Source organism: Melospiza georgiana, chromosome 18 (genome assembly GCF_028018845.1).
Source record: "Melospiza georgiana isolate bMelGeo1 chromosome 18, bMelGeo1.pri, whole genome shotgun sequence".
Classification (NCBI taxonomy): Eukaryota; Metazoa; Chordata; class Aves; order Passeriformes; family Passerellidae; genus Melospiza; species Melospiza georgiana.
The window spans coordinates 4753340-4770230 of record NC_080447.1 but is presented as its reverse complement, the minus strand read 5'-3'; the positions used below and the strand labels follow the sequence as shown (position 1 = coordinate 4770230).

The window sequence follows — 16891 nt, the reverse complement described above, 5'->3', positions numbered from 1 at the left end:
TCATTCCCCCTTCCCATCCCGTTGCCTCCCGGTGCGGCACCTCGGGTGGCATTCCCCTGCGCTCCCACGCCGCTAATTAGTGATTAATTACAGCGATAGCAGTGACGGCGGGGCGCTGCACACAGGCGGCACCGGGACAGGGGCGGGGACCGGGGATAACGGTGAGGCCGCGGGCAGAGCGGTGCGGAGCGCTCCCGGTAACTGGCGGGGACGGCTGCGGGTGCACCCGTGCCGGTACCGGCAGGGGGACGGGCAGGGGGCAGAGACACGTGTTGGGGCTCGGTGCCGGGCTCGGTGCCGCCCGGTGCCGCCCGGTGCCCGGAGCGCGCGGCGCACGCGCGGAGCGGCGGGCGGGGATCCCGGCCCCGCGTGCGCGTGACGTCGCCGCGTCTCGCGCCGCTCCGGGCCGGCGGCGGCCCCGGTGAGTGCGGGGGGGGGGGCGGGGGCGGCACCGGGGGGAGCGACCCGGCCCGGGAACCGCGTGTGCCCCCGCCGCTCGTGCCCGCAGCCGCGCCGGCTGGCAGGTGACAGCGGGCGGGCGGCGCCCGGGACCGGCGGGCGCTGCCTGGTAGCGGCTCCGGGCTCGGTGGGCGGCGCGGGCGAAGCCAACGGGGCGCGGAGCGGCGGGGGATGCTCGGTGCGCAGTGCGGGGCGTGCGCGGTGCGCGGTACGGGGGACACCGGGCGGGGATGCGTGATCGGAGCGGTGCGGGGTGTGCGGTGCTGGGGACACCGAGCGGTGCGGGGTGTGCGGTGCTGGGGACACGGAGCGTTGCTCGGTGCTCGGTGTTCGGTGCAGAGTGCTCAGAGCAGTGCTGGATGCCCAGGACAGGATGCTCGGTGTGGGATGCCCAGGACAGGATGCTCGGTGCGGGGTGCTCAGTGCAGGATGCTCGGTGCTCCATGCCCAGGACAGGATGCTTGGTGCGGGGTGCTCAGTGCAGGATGCTCGGTGCTGGGTGCCCAGGCAGGATGCTCGGTGCGGGGTGCCCAGTGCAGGATGCTCGGTGCTGGATGCCCAGGACAGGATGCTCGGTGCTGGGTGCTCAGTGCAGGATGCTCGGTGCTGGGTGCTCAGTGCAGGATGCTCAGTGCTGGATGCCCAGGACAGGATGCTCGGTGCTGGATGCCCAGGACAGGATGCTCGGTGCTGGGTGCCCAGGACAGGATGCTCGGTGCTGGGTGCCCAGGACAGGATGCTTGGTGCGGGGTACTCAGTGCAGGATGCTCAGTGCTCAGTTCAGACCGTAGTGCTGGGTGCAGGGTGCTCAGCACAGTGCAGGGTTGCTGAGGTGCCCACAGGGTGCTCAGTGCACAGAACACAGTGCAGGATGCACAGCAGGTGGGACAGGGTGCTCAGTGCAGGGTTTTCCTCGTACCTTTGTCCTCCCATTCTGCTCTTTGGCACACGGTGCCCTCTCCCCCCTCCCGTGGCACCCCTCTGGCAGCCCAGCACCAAGCTGTGCCCCCATAACCTGAGCACTGCCATACACAGAGGCACCCATGGGTTGGGGCTGTCCATCTGTCCAGGTGTCCAGAGCTCGGCCAGGGTTGGGACTGCCCATCTATACCAGGATGAGCGTGGTGGCCTGGGCAGGGTGGGTGCCCAGTGGGAGGCTGCACCTGCGGGTCTTGGGGAGCATCAGCCTCTGCTGAGGCTTGAGAGGTGTTGGCAGCACCGAGGTCGGGGTGGCTGTGGGATGCGAGTCCCTTGGCAGGGGTGCAGATGGGCTTCTGAGCAGCTGCGTTGGCACCTTGGAGCCCACACAAAGCACTGGCGCTCTCCTGGCAGTGCCCATCTGTTACTGTGCCCTGTGTGGCAGGGATGTGACATCCACGCTTTGTCCAGCTCAAGCTCCTTGGGACTCATGGCTGGAGTTGCTGGCACTGGGGCCAGCAGCATGAGCTGGGCTGCCCTCCTGGGCAGGCAGGGGATGGTTTGCATCACAGAGGCCTTTGCTCTGTCCCTCTCCGTGTTTGTTTGTGTGCTCAGGCTCTGTCCAAAAGTCATCTCACAGCTTGAAACCCCTTCAGACGCCTCCCCGTGCCAGGCCCTGCTGGCTGCTTGGACTCGGTTTCAGGAGGAGAGTCCTCCCTCAGCACAGCCGTGCTGCTCCCTCCTGCTCAGGCACCGAGCAACGGTGAGTGGGGAGATCCCAATGATTGGTGCCAACAGGTTTCCAGATTTGCTGTGTGCTTTGTGGGGGTGCTGCAGGCTGCTCGTGGGGAGCTGTCAAGTGCCAGCGCGGGCGCCTGCGAGCGGGGTTTGCCATCACATGCCGGCGGCAGCTGGTGCCCCGAGGCTGCTGCATGTGGCACCACAGGAGCAGCTGTGCTGCAGAGCCCGAGGGGAGCCCAGGGTCTGTGTGGAGTCAGCCTGGAATTTGGGGGACAGCAGCTGAACTGGGCGCTGTGTGAGTCCTCCCCAGCATCGCCCACAGCAGCTGGCATTGGGGGGCTTCACTGTGGGGGGACGTGGCAGGCTGAGGCCTGGGGTCTCTGCAGGACAGTGGTGGGCTCACCAGCATGGTCAGGCTCATGCCACTGCTGTCTCTGCCTTTTTACAAACGGTATTAGTAATTTCTGTGGCTATTTTAAGGAGATTTTTCCAAAGGCAGTTTGCATTCCGGGTACGCTGAGCCTTTGGGGATGTGTGGGATGGCAGGAGCGCTGTTAAAATGCGGGGACTGTCAAGAAGATTTTTGGAGAGAGAAAACAAACCCCCAGCAGGTGGTTTTATTTGGCACCGTGCAGATGTGCCTTGTGATGAATTTGTGATGCCTTGAGGAGCCTCAGCCTCATGCCTTGGCTGAGCACGTTTCCCTCCAGATTCCACAGGCAGCGGGCACACAGAACCCGGGAGAAGCTTGCCCTGGCGTTGGCTGCCTGCTTTGGTTCACTCTGTTTTCCAAGCCCTGTCTGCCTCCAGAATTCCTGCAGGAATTCTCTCAAAGATTCCCCTTCTCAAGGTAAATGATGCCTTTTTTGCCCCCCTTTTGGTCCCCAGTCCGTGCTGCGGTGCCTCACGGTGTGGCAGGAGGGTGGCCCTGCCACAGGAGCCCCTTGTCCCCTCCCAGGGACATCAAACAAGCGCAGCAGCGGGGGTTGCTCAACCCGCAGCGTTCGGAAGTGAAGCAAGCAGCTGCTTCCCACTGTGCATTCCCAGGCAGTGACCCCAGAGTGAGACTGAGGGCTCTGCAGGGGCTGAAGCATGCAGGTGCTTCTCCACGGAGGAATGGCTACGGGCATGTTGGCTCTGGAGCCTCAGGCTGCTGTGCTGGGGAAGCTTTTCCAGCACTTCTGTCCCTGCTCGGTGCTGGGAGGGATCCTGTGGTGTGAGCAGCTGTTGCCAGCAGTGGCTGAGCTGCAATGGGGGTGAGATAACAGCCACCCCCTCAGGCAGCTGTGCTCACAGCTGGCTGTGAGCCAGCGTGGCCGGGTGGCACTCAGGGCACGGGCACAGGCCTTGGTGGCCCAGTGCTTGCAAATGCAATGGCAGCAGAGGAGGAGCAGGGCTCCAGCTGGGCTGTGCAGACAGGAAGGAGCTCGGTTGTGTGTTCTGGGTGCTTTGGCTGATGAGGCAGCAGCGGCGCAGGCTCAGAAGGCGCCGGTTCCGTTTCTTCCACCGGTGGTTTCACAAGGGCTTCACCCGTGCCAGGGCCTGGAAGTGGTCACTGCCCATCCTCGCTGGGGTGGGAGTGGGAGGCCACAAACACACATGGCTGAAGTGGATGCTGGTGCTTCCCAAAGTTTCTGGCTTTGTGGAGATGCCAAATGTTTGCCTTTATGGCATCCATTGTGCTGAGCATGGCTGGGCACTGCTGGAGATCCTGGGGCTGGTCTGTGCTTGGGTCTGTGCTCCTGAGGGAGCTGCAGGAAACAGGACAAGAACGAGCAGAGGAGCTGGGGAAGATGGGGAGCAGTGTCCCCTCTCCCATCCCTGCCTGCAGGGTGAGCAGTGGCACCTCCATCCTTGCTGCCCTGCCCTGCCCTCAGGCAGTGCTTCCAGGGCTGCTGCTGCTGCTGCATGGGGAAATAAAACACTTTGATTTTGTTTCTTAAGCAAATTTGAGGTTTTGGGGTTTGTCTTGCAGAAACAATTTTTTATTTGCAGATCCTGATCTTTGTGCGTGCAAGAATGGAGCTTGTTGAGACTTAGGGTTTGGCGTGTGGATTGGGAAAATATTTTTTGAAGATACTTGGTGTTTTTTCTAGCAGTTCCTCTGACTTCTCTTCCTCCCTGTTGTATGGCAGGCTCTGACCACCCACATGCCTGCAAGGGAATATTTGTGCAGTTTTGTGAGGGAAGAGCTGTGTTTGCATGAAGTGTGGTGAGTGAACAGGGGGGCTGCAACCCTCAACACCCCTTGCCCAGTGCCCCTCTCCCATGTGGATCCCCAGGACGTACCCTGGACAAGGGCTGAGAGTTGGAGGGATCTGATCAAGGACATGGAGAGGAATCACAGAATCATGGAATGGTTTGGGTTGGAAGGGATCTTAAAGATATTCTAGTTCCACCCCCTTCTGCAGGCAGCGACACCTTCCACTAGACCAGGTTGCTCAGAGCTCCATCCAGCCTGGCCCACACTTCCAGGGATGGGACAACCACAGCTTGCCTGGGCAAGAGGAGTTGGGGGAGAGCTCAGTGCTTTCCCAGAGCTCCTTCATCCAGCAGGACAGTGGAGTCACTGGTCAGGGCACAAGGGGAGCCAACGTGGGAGTGTCACTGTCAGTGGACCTGTGCTGGCTTTGCCTTTGTCCCCCTGAGGCAACAACTGCAGAATAATTAAGGAAAGGTGAAGCTCTGTGGGTTAATTAAAAGTCAAGAGCTCCCTCTGAAGTGCAGAACTCGTGTCCTGTTTCAGCACAAGCTGTCTGACGTGCCTGAGCCTTGCTGTGGTGCGGGCACACGGTGCCAGGTGCTGGGGAGTGGGGAGGTGCCTCCATCCCTGTGTCCTGCCAGCAGCTTCCTCCTTGGGCATTCCATAATCATGGGCACTCCATAATCATGGGCATTCCATAATTAATCTGCCACTCTGAGCTGAAGGCTGTGTCCCTGCAAGGCTGGCAGGGTGAGTGCTGAGGTTTCCATCTCCTGATGATAAAATGCTGTCGCCCTGCTTGGAACGAGGGCTGGGCGGAGGGGAGTTACTGTAAATTGGTGGGATTTTTATTGTTTGAGGAACACTGTACCGCTGAGCAGGATAATAAAATGTTTTGCTAATCATAACAGCCTTGAGGCGATAAACCAGCAGTCTGTTTGTGCTGTGAAATGTCTGTGGATCCTTTGCTGATGTGATTTAGAGCCTGTTGGAGCTGGCTGGCACACAGTGCCCCATCCCTGGCTGGGCTCTTTGGGATGCTCAGCTGGAATGATTGGTGTGGCTCAGGGCTCTCACCTGGCAGACATTTCTGAGCCAGAAAGTTTTGAAACTGGCACACACTGCCTTAATCCTCAGGGCAGCAGGTTCTGCTGGTTTATTTTTCTTGGTACTCAGCAGTGAGAATAAATTCCCCTTTGTCCCCTGAGCCTGTTGGGTGCTGAGATGCAGCTGGAGCAGCCTCTGTGTGGTTTGGGTGCTGAGGTGGCTGCTTGAACACTCATCCCTGAACTCTTTTGACTGTTATTTTTCCCTGGTGGTGCAAGTGTAAACCACAGGGCTGTCAGTGCTGTTTGGGGATTTTCCAAGGGACACAGAACTCCAAAGTGCTCCAAACCCAGGTGCTTTTGTTGGGATTGGTTGTGTTTTCACTGGAATTGGCCTCTGTTCCAGTGGATGCCCTGGGTTCATGACCTGCAGTGCAGCTTCAGTTTTAGTCACCAAACCCGTCCTGCTCTCAGTAGTGCTGTTCTTGCCACGTGGTGGCTGACAGCAGCTTCTTTTTGTTGTGGGATTTTGTTTTGAGCGCTGCAGCAGTTTAATTTTCATATCTTCCCTCCAAGGCTTAGAGCCGTGGCACACCTGCAGCAGAGATGGGTACAGAGCCCCTGTCCCACCACTGGGGTGGGTGGGTTGGACTCTGTCCCCACTGTCCCATGGGATCAATCCCGGTCTGGGCAGTGCTAGGGTGGAGGAGCACGAGCTGTGGGTTGTGCAACAGGGCTGACGCTGCACTCAGTGACCACAGCCACCCCTGTGGTGCCTCTGTGTGCTCCTGGTGGGGACTGGGGCTGGCCCCATGCTCCATGCTCACTGCACTCCAGTCCTGCTAAGAGAGATACTTGGGGAGTGTTTGGAAATTGCCAGCAGCAGCATCCAGGAGGAGCAAAGCTCTCATCAAGCAGTGTCAGCATTGGACTGAGCTCAGGTTGGGATGAAGCAGCGGCCCTCAGGCAAGCTGTGTTTATTTTTGTAAATGAACTGGAGACTATCAATTCAGTAATTAAATATTGCTGATTTGTAAAGATGTGAGCTGGATATGTTGGGACATTTCTTGCTGACCACAGTTTCTGCTGCTGTTCCGCCACAGGGGCGTCTGCAGATCCTCATCCTTTTATTAAGCACCAGCAAATTGAGCTCAAATTTTCCAGGCCACACCTACATCTTTTGGGGAGGCTGCACTTAATGACACTCATTTCTGGGAATGATTTAAAGAAAAATGCAGCTTTAGATCATATGGGGCTTTTCATAGAAACTGTTTCTGTAGTTGTTTGTAACACTTTAACAAATGGTGTTTCCTCCCTGCTGAGGGTGCTGTGCTGACTCTGGGGCTGCTCCGGGGGTGGTTTTTACCCGTTCCCAGTGCAGGTGCCAAGGTCAGGGGTTTGACTCAGGGGTTTTGGTTGGGTTTTGGTCAGAGCTGCTGTTGGAGCCCAGCTGGTGGTGACGCCCTGCACAGCATCAGGAAGGAAGTCACAAACAAGTGCGTCTGTGTGTCTGTCCGTGTGTCTGTGCCTGGGCAGGATCTGGAGCTGTTTCTGGAGCAGGTGAGTTGGGTGGGCTGTTGGACCATCTCTGTCCCTGCACCTCAGCACTCAGGGCACTGCAGAAGCACATCCAGGGATGCAGCTGCTGCTCCGTGGAGCTGCAGCCTGGTCTGGAGCTGGAATCCTGTAGTCCGTGGAGGCCAGGCTGAGCAGGAAGCCTCGCAGGGAAGCGCCTGCACTGCGGATAAGCCCTTGTAGAGTTCCTGCTGGGTGGAGTTTCCCTCTGGTTTCTCTTTAGTGCTGAGGCAGAGGGGACAGTGACACTCAATGGCACGAGAGGAGACTGGAATAGCCATTAGTGTCACTCCTGGAAATGTTCTCAGGAACATCCTGCAAGGCCAGGACCTGCTGCACAGCCAGGGGGAGCTGACTGGGAATGTCCCAGCAGCAGTGACCCCAAGGTGGTCCCATGTCCGTGCTGTGGTCCTGGGAGCAGAGTGATATCTGGTGATCTGCCAGCTCCTGGCCCCTTGGGGTGCTCTGCTGCAGCTCCGTGTCCCAGACTGTCCCCAGGATGCTCTGTGCTTGCAGGATGGCTCCAGCCAAGGCTGCTGTGCTCCCTGGCATGGAGCAGTCCTTGTGGGAAACCCAGTGACCAGAGGTTTGGTTCCCAGCCTGGAGGGATTTCCATGTTGTGCGGAGCTAGTGCTGCTGCCTTGGCTGGTGGTGAGGCTGGAGAGAGCTTTGTTCTTGGGGCTGGAGCCAGGAGGTCCTGCCAGGCCTGCAGGTCCTCTGGGCTCTGTCTCCTTCCACTGTCACTGATTTGGGGGCTCTGGTCATAGTCTGACCTGTGCCTGATTTCAGCATTTGCAGCAGGCGAGTCTGGAGCTGCTTCCTCTGGTCAAGGCTGTTGTGGCGGCCAGTGTGTGCTGGAATTGTGCCCAGCTGGATTGTCATCCCCTGGCCTTTAAACATCCAGGCTGCTAGGGTCCCCCTGAGGCCTCTCTCCTTTCCAGCAGGCTGCATTTCCTCAAAGAGCAGCAGCCCTGCTGCTTCCCCCTGTGTGTCCTGGCTTGGCTGTGCTCTGTGAACAGTGCTGGTGTGTCAGGGCAGGTGTGCCAAGTCCAGCTGCCAGAGCTGCCATGAGCTGGGGCCACCAGCTCCAGCAGGAACACCTTTCCCTGGGGCTCAGGGGAGGCTGTGGGGAGGAGGGGAAGGTGCTGAGGAGTGGATGTGTGTGCTAAATTAACAAATCAGCACTGTGGCTTCTCTTCCCCATCAGGTGTTCTGGTGGCCACGGGTTCAGCATGAAGCTCAACTAGAAGCACCATGACCATATGGGGAAAAGGTAAGAGCAAGCTGCTGGATGTGTGATTCCCCTGGGAGGCTGGGTGGCTGCTGCACATCTGTCTCATGAGGCTGCACATCTGTCCACACCACCACTGGTGCCACATTGATCCTGTGCTGCTTTCACAAGCTGGCACGACACAGTGTCAGCCTTCTTCATGCTCAAGTCCCATCAGCACGGGAATACAGGAGACTTGCTGCCTGCAGGAGCTCTTGTCACTCTGCTGTCACGTCCCCACTGGTCCCCATTCTCCCCCACACTCTGGGTGCCAGACTTACCAGCTGGTTTAGTGCTCTGCTTAGGGTTAGGGTTACACCTAGGGTTAGGGTTTTGAAAACCACAAAGCCCCAAGCTCCAGGCACACTGCGGCTGCAAAAGGCATCCCAAGGGGAACACAAAACTGCCACAACATGGCTTCCTCCACTGCTTCTTCTTTGGAGGCAGCCTTAGCCCCCTCATGCTGGCCAGGGACATGCCCCTGCCCCTGTGTGACATCCCTGTCCTGCTGTGTCCAAGCTGTACTCAGGGGTTTCAGCCCTGGATTGCTGCTGATGCTTTGCTTTCTGCTCCCATGTCACCATTCCCTGCCAGAGTAGGCTCTGAGAGCTCCCTAATCCTGCTCAAGTGGGAAGCTCTCAGAGCCAGCTTGGGCATTTGAAAGGGTGTTGTCTCTGGAACCTAATTACACCCTGATTCCAGCACAATGCCTGCTGGGGAGGAAATGACCCATCCATCTTCCCTCACAGACTAATGAGGCCCATAAATTTTAGGAAATTCTCGGTGGGGAATCTCACAAAAGAGCTGAGAACCAGCTCTGTCTCATTGTGCCATCTACACATCTGTATTTGCCTTGAAATTTCACCTTGTCTCAAATGAAGTCTTTCTCTTGGGAGTATATAGCCTGTAACAGTGCACTTTATTAGCTTCAAAAAGAGCTTCAAAAAGAAACCTCAGGACTTAAGCACTCATTGATGTTCTGTTGCAAAATTTATTTAAATGGGCAATTTGGCCAAGATGGCCTAAAGAGACAGGGAACAAATCCTATGGTTAAGTCTATGACAACAACAAAAACAAAATTCTGTCCCAGATCACAGCAAGAGCTCCGAGCAGCATTTCTGCCTTACATGGGAGTGTTTTAATTATGCTGGAAATTAAAATTCTATAAACTGCTGGTTTTATTTGAACAGCAGCCCTTTATCATATCTGGGCACTGTTCACTGAAGAGCTTACTGTAAGAACAAGGGAACAAAAGCAGAGGAAAAGCAGAAAATTGAAGCCCAGCACAAGTCACTGACCCAAGAGTGTCATGAGCAACACAAACTCTCTGGGGCACCACTGCACTGCCTTAGACAGCAAAGAACTCCCCCAGGCACTAGGTAGATAGACAACAACTATCACACTCTACCACCTGCCTGGGCAGCCCCTCCCAAGGCCTGAGCTCTCTCTCCATGAGGAAATTCCCCCTGATGTCCGACCTGAACCTCCCCTGGCACAGCTGGCAGCCTCATGGAACACAATATGAGAGTCCCTTGGTTCCCTCTGGAGCTGCTGGAGCATCTCGGTGGGAACTGCTCCCTGTCAGCTGGTTCTCCTGGAGAACAGAGCACTTCTGTGCTCCACCCTCCTTTCATGGTGCAGCCTTTGCTGCTAATTAGCTTGTCTTGGTCTACACTGCCCTAATTATTCCAGTTGGCCCTAAATCCTGCCTGCTCCTCTGCCATCCATTGAAATGGGTCTTGTGGCATTTGCAATTATTTTGGGGTGAATATTTGAATATATTTACATGACAGAAACAGATGAAGAGGGCAGGAAGGAGCAGCACTTGTCTTGTTAATGGCCCTGACTCTGCTTGGCAGCTGCAAAAATGCCAGAGCTGTTGGATGTCCCTCTGATCTACATCCCAACAAATCCACCCGCTTTATCTCATACCTAGGGGTGCAGCTGAGGCTGTTTAGCTTCAGGTATGTTACCAAGCAGCTGGTCAGGGTGGACCAGGGAGTAAAGAACCACAAAAATACTTTTGGTGGTGATGTTGTTGTGCTGCTGGGTTGTGGGAGGGCATCCCTGGGCTGGCAGAGAGGAAGCCCTCCCACAGCAAGGGAGGGTGGAGTCCAGGATGGTGGAGTGGGATGTCAGGGACTGGAAGTGGGGAGCAGAGGAGTCCCTGAGCGCCTGGCAGGAGGAGCAGGAAAGCTGCCCAGCTCCAGGCTCTCTCCTGCCTGCTCCCTGCTCCGCATGGGCTGCTGCACAATGTATTCCTTCGCTGTGGGGGGAAACTCTTTTCTGGAGCAGCTCTTTGGCCTGTCAGCAAAACAGAATCCATGGACGGCCCGTTCCTTCCACTTCATTCAGCTCCTGCCCCAGCCACATAATCACAAAGAACTGGAAATCCCGGGGTGAGCCCAGGGGAGGATTGCAAAACCTGCACTCGCAACTGGGGCGGACGGGGGGAGGGGGTGGGAAGCGGTGCCAGCATTCCCGGGAGTCCCTCCGGGCACGCAGCTGAGCTGGGCACTCGCAGAGGCTGCAGCCTTCCTGCTGGATGTCCTGCCGAGCCGTGGAAAACCCCGAAAAGTCTCGGTGCCAGATGAAGTTTCACGGATTTCTCTGTCAGGTCAGTTCCCGAGGCAGGGCAGGGTGGTGAACGCTGCGTGTGGCTGTTCACTCTCAGATGGTTGAATCTCTCCGTGTTTCATTCTAACGGTTTCTCCTGACTCAGACCCTTAAAGCTGGCATGAGAGGCTTTTGTTCTTCTCTTATTTCAGCTTCCCCCTCCCCTGTGACCGTAGGGTTAAACTAAACAAAATGTAGGGAGGATGCAGGTGGCTGGGAGGTGAGCAGTGCTGGAGTGCTGACTTGGGTTTGGGAGGAATAACCTCAGCTTGGGTTTGGGCTTCATCTGGGATGGAGCAGGCTCTCTGTGAAGATTTTGTTTTAAGGAGTCTCTGGATATACAGTGCCCCTCCTCTCCAAAACGTTCCTGGAGCTTTGCTCCAGCTGTAAACCTGTGTTTCTGGGAGCACAATGCAGAAATTCTCTCTCTGGGTGTGCACTGAGGCAGACTTTAATTACCTGCTGGGTGTAGGGCACCAAGCCTGGGAGGTGCTGATAAATGAAATGAGGTGCTGATAAGTGAAGGAGGTGATGAAATCTGGGATGGTGTCAGCATCCCATGTCTGCTCTGACAGTGCTGTTCTCTTGCAGATGCCCGTGGGGTTGGACACTCGCTAGCAGAGAGCTGAAGCCCCCAGCCTGTGCCCAGGAGAGCAGGATGCGGGTCACCACGCGCAGGGTGCTGCTGCTGCTGGGCTCGGTGGCGGCCCTGATGGTGACCCTGCACCTCGGGCAGCAAGTCCTGGAGTGCCAGCAGGTCCTGAGCGAGAGGAGGCACAGGCTGATGAGGCCGGAGAACGAGGAGCTGGTGATGGTGGACGCCAACCACGTGGAGTACCGCTACAGCAAGGACATGCCCCTGATCTTCATCGGTGGCGTCCCCCGCAGCGGCACCACGCTGATGAGGGCCATGCTGGACGCCCACCCCGAGGTGCGCTGCGGGGAGGAGACCCGCATCATCCCCCGCGTGCTGGCCATGCGCCAGGCCTGGTCCAAGTCCGGCCGCGAGAAGATGCGGCTGGACGAGGCGGGGGTGACGGACCAGGTGCTGGACGCGGCCATGCAGGCCTTCATCCTGGAAGTGATCGCCAAGCACGGCGAGCCCGCCAGGTACCTGTGCAACAAGGACCCCTTCACGCTGAAATCCTCCGTGTACCTGTCCCGGCTGTTCCCCAACTCCAAGTTCCTGCTGATGGTGCGGGACGGGCGCGCCTCGGTGCACTCCATGATCACGCGCAAGGTGACCATCGCCGGCTTCGACCTCAACAGCTACCGGGACTGCCTGACCAAGTGGAACAAGGCCATCGAGGTGATGTACTCCCAGTGCCTGGAGATCGGCCGCGCCCGCTGCCTGCCCGTCTACTACGAGCAGCTGGTGCTGCACCCCGAGCAGTCCATGCAGAACATCATGAGGTTCCTGGACATCTCCTGGAGCGACTCGGTGCTGCACCACGAGGAGCTCATCGGGAAGCCCGGTGGGGTGTCCCTTTCCAAGTGAGTCTCGGCTCTTTCCTCAGCTTTTCGTTGCACCAACCAGGCTAAAATAGGACAGAGCCCCGTTGTTGGTGTTTGTGTGCGATTTTGACAGCACATTGTACTGCAGTGGGGTTTGTGTTCCTGAGTAAGAGATGGCTTTAATGCTCCCAATCTGTTGTACTCCACAGAACAGCTTGTCAAGCAAGGATTTCAGGAGCAGGTGACTGTTTAATCTCTCTTGACACTGCAGAAATTATTTCAGTCTCTAATTTGCAAAGAACTGCTTGCTCTGAAACGTGAGCTCTTTAATGTCTCTTTCTCCACCCGTCCTCAGATGGCTCCTTGGTGTGATTAGTTGTGCTGCTGATGATGATGAGCTGCAGTTCTTGCCAGGTCTGGGGTTGGTATTGCAGAATAAAAGCAATACCTGCCCAGTGGAGGCACACCCAGCACTCCCTCCTGCCCTTTCCATGTGTAGGGGGTGTTTGCCTTCTCCCACTTTCTCTTCCTCTTTTAATGCTGTTTCTTTTCTAAATGGAGGCTTAAGTCAGGCTTAGCAAAATTTAATCAGCCGTGTGAGGGAATTATCCAAGTCTCCGTATCAGTTGATGGTGCCCTGGTGGTGAGGGCACAGGAGCCACGGGGGGATGTGCAGCTGCTCCAGTTTTCCAGGATGCTCTGGGACTGCAGCCAGCTCTACTTCCCTGTTTGCTCAGAGTAAATTGGTCCAGGCTGCTTAGATCAGGTTTTGAATATTCATAGGGGTCACCAGGTGTATCTGTGCTACAGCCCACACATCTTATATTGTTTTCCTCTGATAAGCAAAGGTGTCAAGGTGAAACCCTCTATCCCACTGAAGGATAGATCCCTCCTGTAAGAAAAGAGGAAGCAGCCTCAAGTTGTGCCAGAGGAAGTTTAGGTTGGATAAAAAAGGAAATTCCTTCCCTGAAAGGGTAATTAAGCATTAGAACAGAATGGTGGTAGAGTCATCATCCCTGAAGGAATTTAAAAGCTGTGTGGATGTGGCAGCTGGGGACATGGGTTAGTGGTGGCCTTAGGAGTGCTGAGGAAATGGTTGGACTCACTTGTCTTAGAGGGTTTTTCCAGCCTCAACGATTCCATGATTGTAAACAGAAGGATCTAGCCTCTGGGGCTGTGGAACCCCTTGCCAGGGTCTGCTTCCCCAGAGCAGGGCTGTGAGGGACAGCTACCCCACCGTGGCTACCCCACTCAAGGAAGTGCCCAAGGCCAGGTGGGACAGGATTTGGAGCAACCTGGGATAGTGGTAGGTGTCCCTGCCCATGGGAGGGAGTAGAACAGGATGGGATTTAAGATGGATTTCAGATCCCATCCTGTGGTTCTCTGTGGAGGTGGCAACGAGCTGTGTGTGAGCCCAGCACATGCATGAAATCCAACCATTGTGTGCTTTGTTTTTTTTTCCTTTATTTTTCCCCAGGATAGAGAGGTCAACAGACCAGGTGATCAAGCCGGTGAACATGGAGGCGTTATCCAAATGGATCGGGCACATCCCGGGGGATGTGCTGCAGGACATGGCCCACATCGCGCCCATGCTGGCCAGGCTGGGCTACGACCCCTACGCCAACCCCCCCAACTACGGCCACCCCGACCCCCTGGTTGTCAACAACACGCACAGGGTGAGTGGCACTGCTGTGCAGGGGACAGGCCAGGGGCTCACCGGGCCCTCCGGAGCAAGGGAAGCTCCCGAGCCAGGCTGGGAAGCCAGGGAAGCTCACAGAGCCCTCCAGAGCAAGGGAAGCTCCTGAGCCAGGTTGGGAAGCAAGGGAAGCTCACCGAGCCAGGTTGGGAAGCAAGGGAAGCTCACCGAGCCCTCCGGAACAAGGGAAGCTCCCGAGCCGGGTTGGGAAGCAAGGGAAGCTCACAGAGCCCTCCAGAGCAAGGGAAGCTCCTGAGCCAGGTTGGGAAGCAAGGGAAGCTCACCGAGCCCTCTGGAGCAAGGGAAGCTCCTGAGCCAGGTTGGGATGCAAGGGAAGCTCACAGAGCCCTCCAGAGCAAGGGAAGCTCCTGAGCCGGGTTGGGAAGCAAGGGAAGCTCACTGAGCCCTCCAGAGCAAGGGAAGCTCCTGAGCCGGGTTGGGATGGAACAGAGGGAAACAGATTCACACAGGAAAAACAGAATCACAGAATCACAGAATTCCAGAGTCATTCAGGTTGGGAAAGGCCTCCCAGAACCATCAAGTCCTCCCCACCAGGGCACTGAGTGCCACATGGAGCATGTTCCGTGGACACCTCCAGGGATGGGAACTCCAAACCTCCCTGACCACCCTTTTCATGAGGAAATTCCTCCTGCTGTCCAACCTGAGCCTCTCCTGGCACAGTTTGATGCAGTTTCCTCTCCTCCTGTCCCTGTTCCCTGGGAGCAGAGCCTGACCCCTTCCAGGCTGTCCCCTCCTCTCAGGGAGTTGTGCAGAGCCACAAGGTCCTCCCTGAGCCTCCTTTTCCCCAGGCTGAGCCCCTTCCCAGCTCCCTCAGCTGCTCCAGCCCCTTCTCCAGATCTGTTCCCTTCTCTGGACACGCTCCAGCCCCTCCATGTCTGTTTTGGAGAGAGCAGGACAGAGCACTCAAGGTGCAGCTTTTTCCCTGGAAGGCTGGGAATGGCTGACAGCAGTGACCCAGAGGTGGTTCCACTGCCCCAGGGGGTCACTCCAGGTTCTCTTTCCCACAGGTTTTAAAGGGGGATTATAAAACACCGGCCAATCTCAAAGGTCACCTGCAGGTAAGAGCACCCTGAGGGTTTGGGGGTTTGGGACACACCAGGGTACCTGGTCGCTGCTGCCTTCCCTGGGGAATGCTGGCCCAGAGCTGACCCTTCTCTTCTGGGGCTCTTCCAGGTGACTCAGAACACATCATCTTCTCACTAAGAAAATTAATGATTTCCAGGTAAGACCCTGTTTACTTAATTTTGGAATTTGGGCAAATCTGCCTGTGTTGCTCCAGGACCAGCACTTGGTTTGTGTGATTTCTGTGGATCAGCTGGGGTTCCCTCACAGAGATCCCTCACAGTCGCCTCAGATCTTCCCACACAATGCTGCTGAGTGGGACCATTTGTAAGGAATTCTTTTCCTGAGCTCTGGGAACGGGATTAAAGCTGCAAAATGAAACTCAGCCGCCTGGGAGGGCTATTGCAGCCCGTCCCCGCGGGCAGCAGGGACACATGGAATGTGTGGATGAGCTGAGCTGCTCCCCAGCTGCCTCCAAAGACGTGCCATGGACCTGAGGAAGGGGATAGAAAACAAAGGAAAACATGATGGAAAACAAAGCTGCTGCCTTGGGCTGCTGCTCCAGAGACAACTGTTGATGTGTTGGATGTTCTTCCTCCATGCTAAAGCATAAAATACCATTCTTGGCACTAAAACTGATCCTTTAAGAGCAACTTTCTGTGTACAAGCAGATGGCTGGGCTAGAAAAAGATCAGAAGCACTGAGGGAAGATCAGGAATTGTGTGTTCCCTTGTCCTGGGCTGAGAATTGGTTCCTTTCTGGGCATTTTGTGTGTCACAGGGGCTTTAAACCCTCAGTCAGGCCTTGCTGTGCTAGTCTGAGGGGATCCTGATCCCAAGGGGATCCTGGTCTGAGGGGATCCTATTCTTGAGGAGATCCTATTCCTAAGAGGATCCTGCTCCCAAGGGGATCTTATTCCTGAGGGGATCCTCTTACCAGAGGAGATCCTTCCCTGAGGAGATTCTGCCCCTGAGGAAATCCTGGTCCTCAGAGGATCCTTCCCCAGAGGAAATTCTGCCCCTGAGGAGATCCTGCTCCTGAGGGGATCCTTCCCTAAGGGGATCCTTTCCCTGAGAGGGGATCCTTTTCCCAAGGATATCTTTCCCAAGAGGATCCTGCTCCTGAGGGGACCCTGCCCCTGAGGTTGTGTGTTTTGTCTCTTCCAGAACGCTGCCAATGGCCTGTTGTTTGCCCGAGAAGGACGAAGTGTGCAGTGGGCCCGTGGAAATCTGTTCTCCAAGCATATTGCTTGCTCCTACTGTTGCCAAATGACTGCGCTCCAGGAATGTATTTGCATTTATTTGCAAAGGCCAAACGTGCTCCACGGCGGGAACGTCCCCGGCCGGTCCCAGCGCTCTGTGGGGAATGCAGCTGTGGAAACCCGGGCTGGTGGGGGGACGGCATGGCAGGACATTACATGTGCCGTGGCTGGAGGACTCTGTACATCGCGTTTGTGTCTCGTGATCTGTTCCCCGTTCCCGGTGTGGGGAACAGCCCTCCCATCCCCGCTGTTCCGTATTCCTGGGATCGGGAAGAGCCGCCCCGGTCCTGCTGTTCCCCACTCCCAGGGTCAGGAACTGCCCCCTGGCCCTGCAGAGCCTTTGTGGTGCGTGTGCCCTCCGCCCTAACCCATCCCCGACCCTGCAGAGGCTATTGCAGAGTTAATATATGCCCCCCTCCCCCCTCCCCCCATCAACGGTGTTGGACACCATTAAAGTGTTGATTTGATATTTAATATTTTAATTATTAATCGCGCGGGCTCCGCCTCCTGTACACGGCCGGGCCACAAGGCGGCGCTCCTGACAACTCTATGGTTCGGGGCGGGGCTT

General features: G+C 56.6%; 1 protein-coding gene across 13 annotated transcripts; it reads left to right on the top strand.

The window, feature by feature from the left end:
* Positions 1 to 353: 353 nt before the first annotated feature.
* On the top strand, positions 354 to 16797 carry TPST2 (tyrosylprotein sulfotransferase 2). 13 transcript variants are annotated; one of them, XM_058036897.1, is made up of 9 exons: positions 359 to 421; positions 1993 to 2140; positions 8150 to 8215; positions 10006 to 10176; positions 11420 to 12322; positions 13761 to 13959; positions 15008 to 15058; positions 15174 to 15222; positions 16229 to 16797. In XM_058036897.1, the coding sequence occupies exons 4-8, from the start codon at positions 10049 to 10051 to the stop codon at positions 15201 to 15203; spliced, it is 1311 nt and encodes a 436-aa protein (XP_057892880.1). In that variant the 5' UTR covers positions 359 to 421; positions 1993 to 2140; positions 8150 to 8215; positions 10006 to 10048; the 3' UTR covers positions 15204 to 15222; positions 16229 to 16797. The 13 variants fall into 13 exon arrangements, with proteins under 13 accessions (XP_057892883.1, XP_057892886.1, XP_057892880.1 ...); XM_058036898.1 differs by lacking the exon at positions 359 to 421 and adding an exon at positions 621 to 637; XM_058036900.1 differs by lacking the exon at positions 1993 to 2140 and having other exon boundaries at positions 354 to 421.
* Positions 16798 to 16891: the final 94 nt, after the last annotated feature.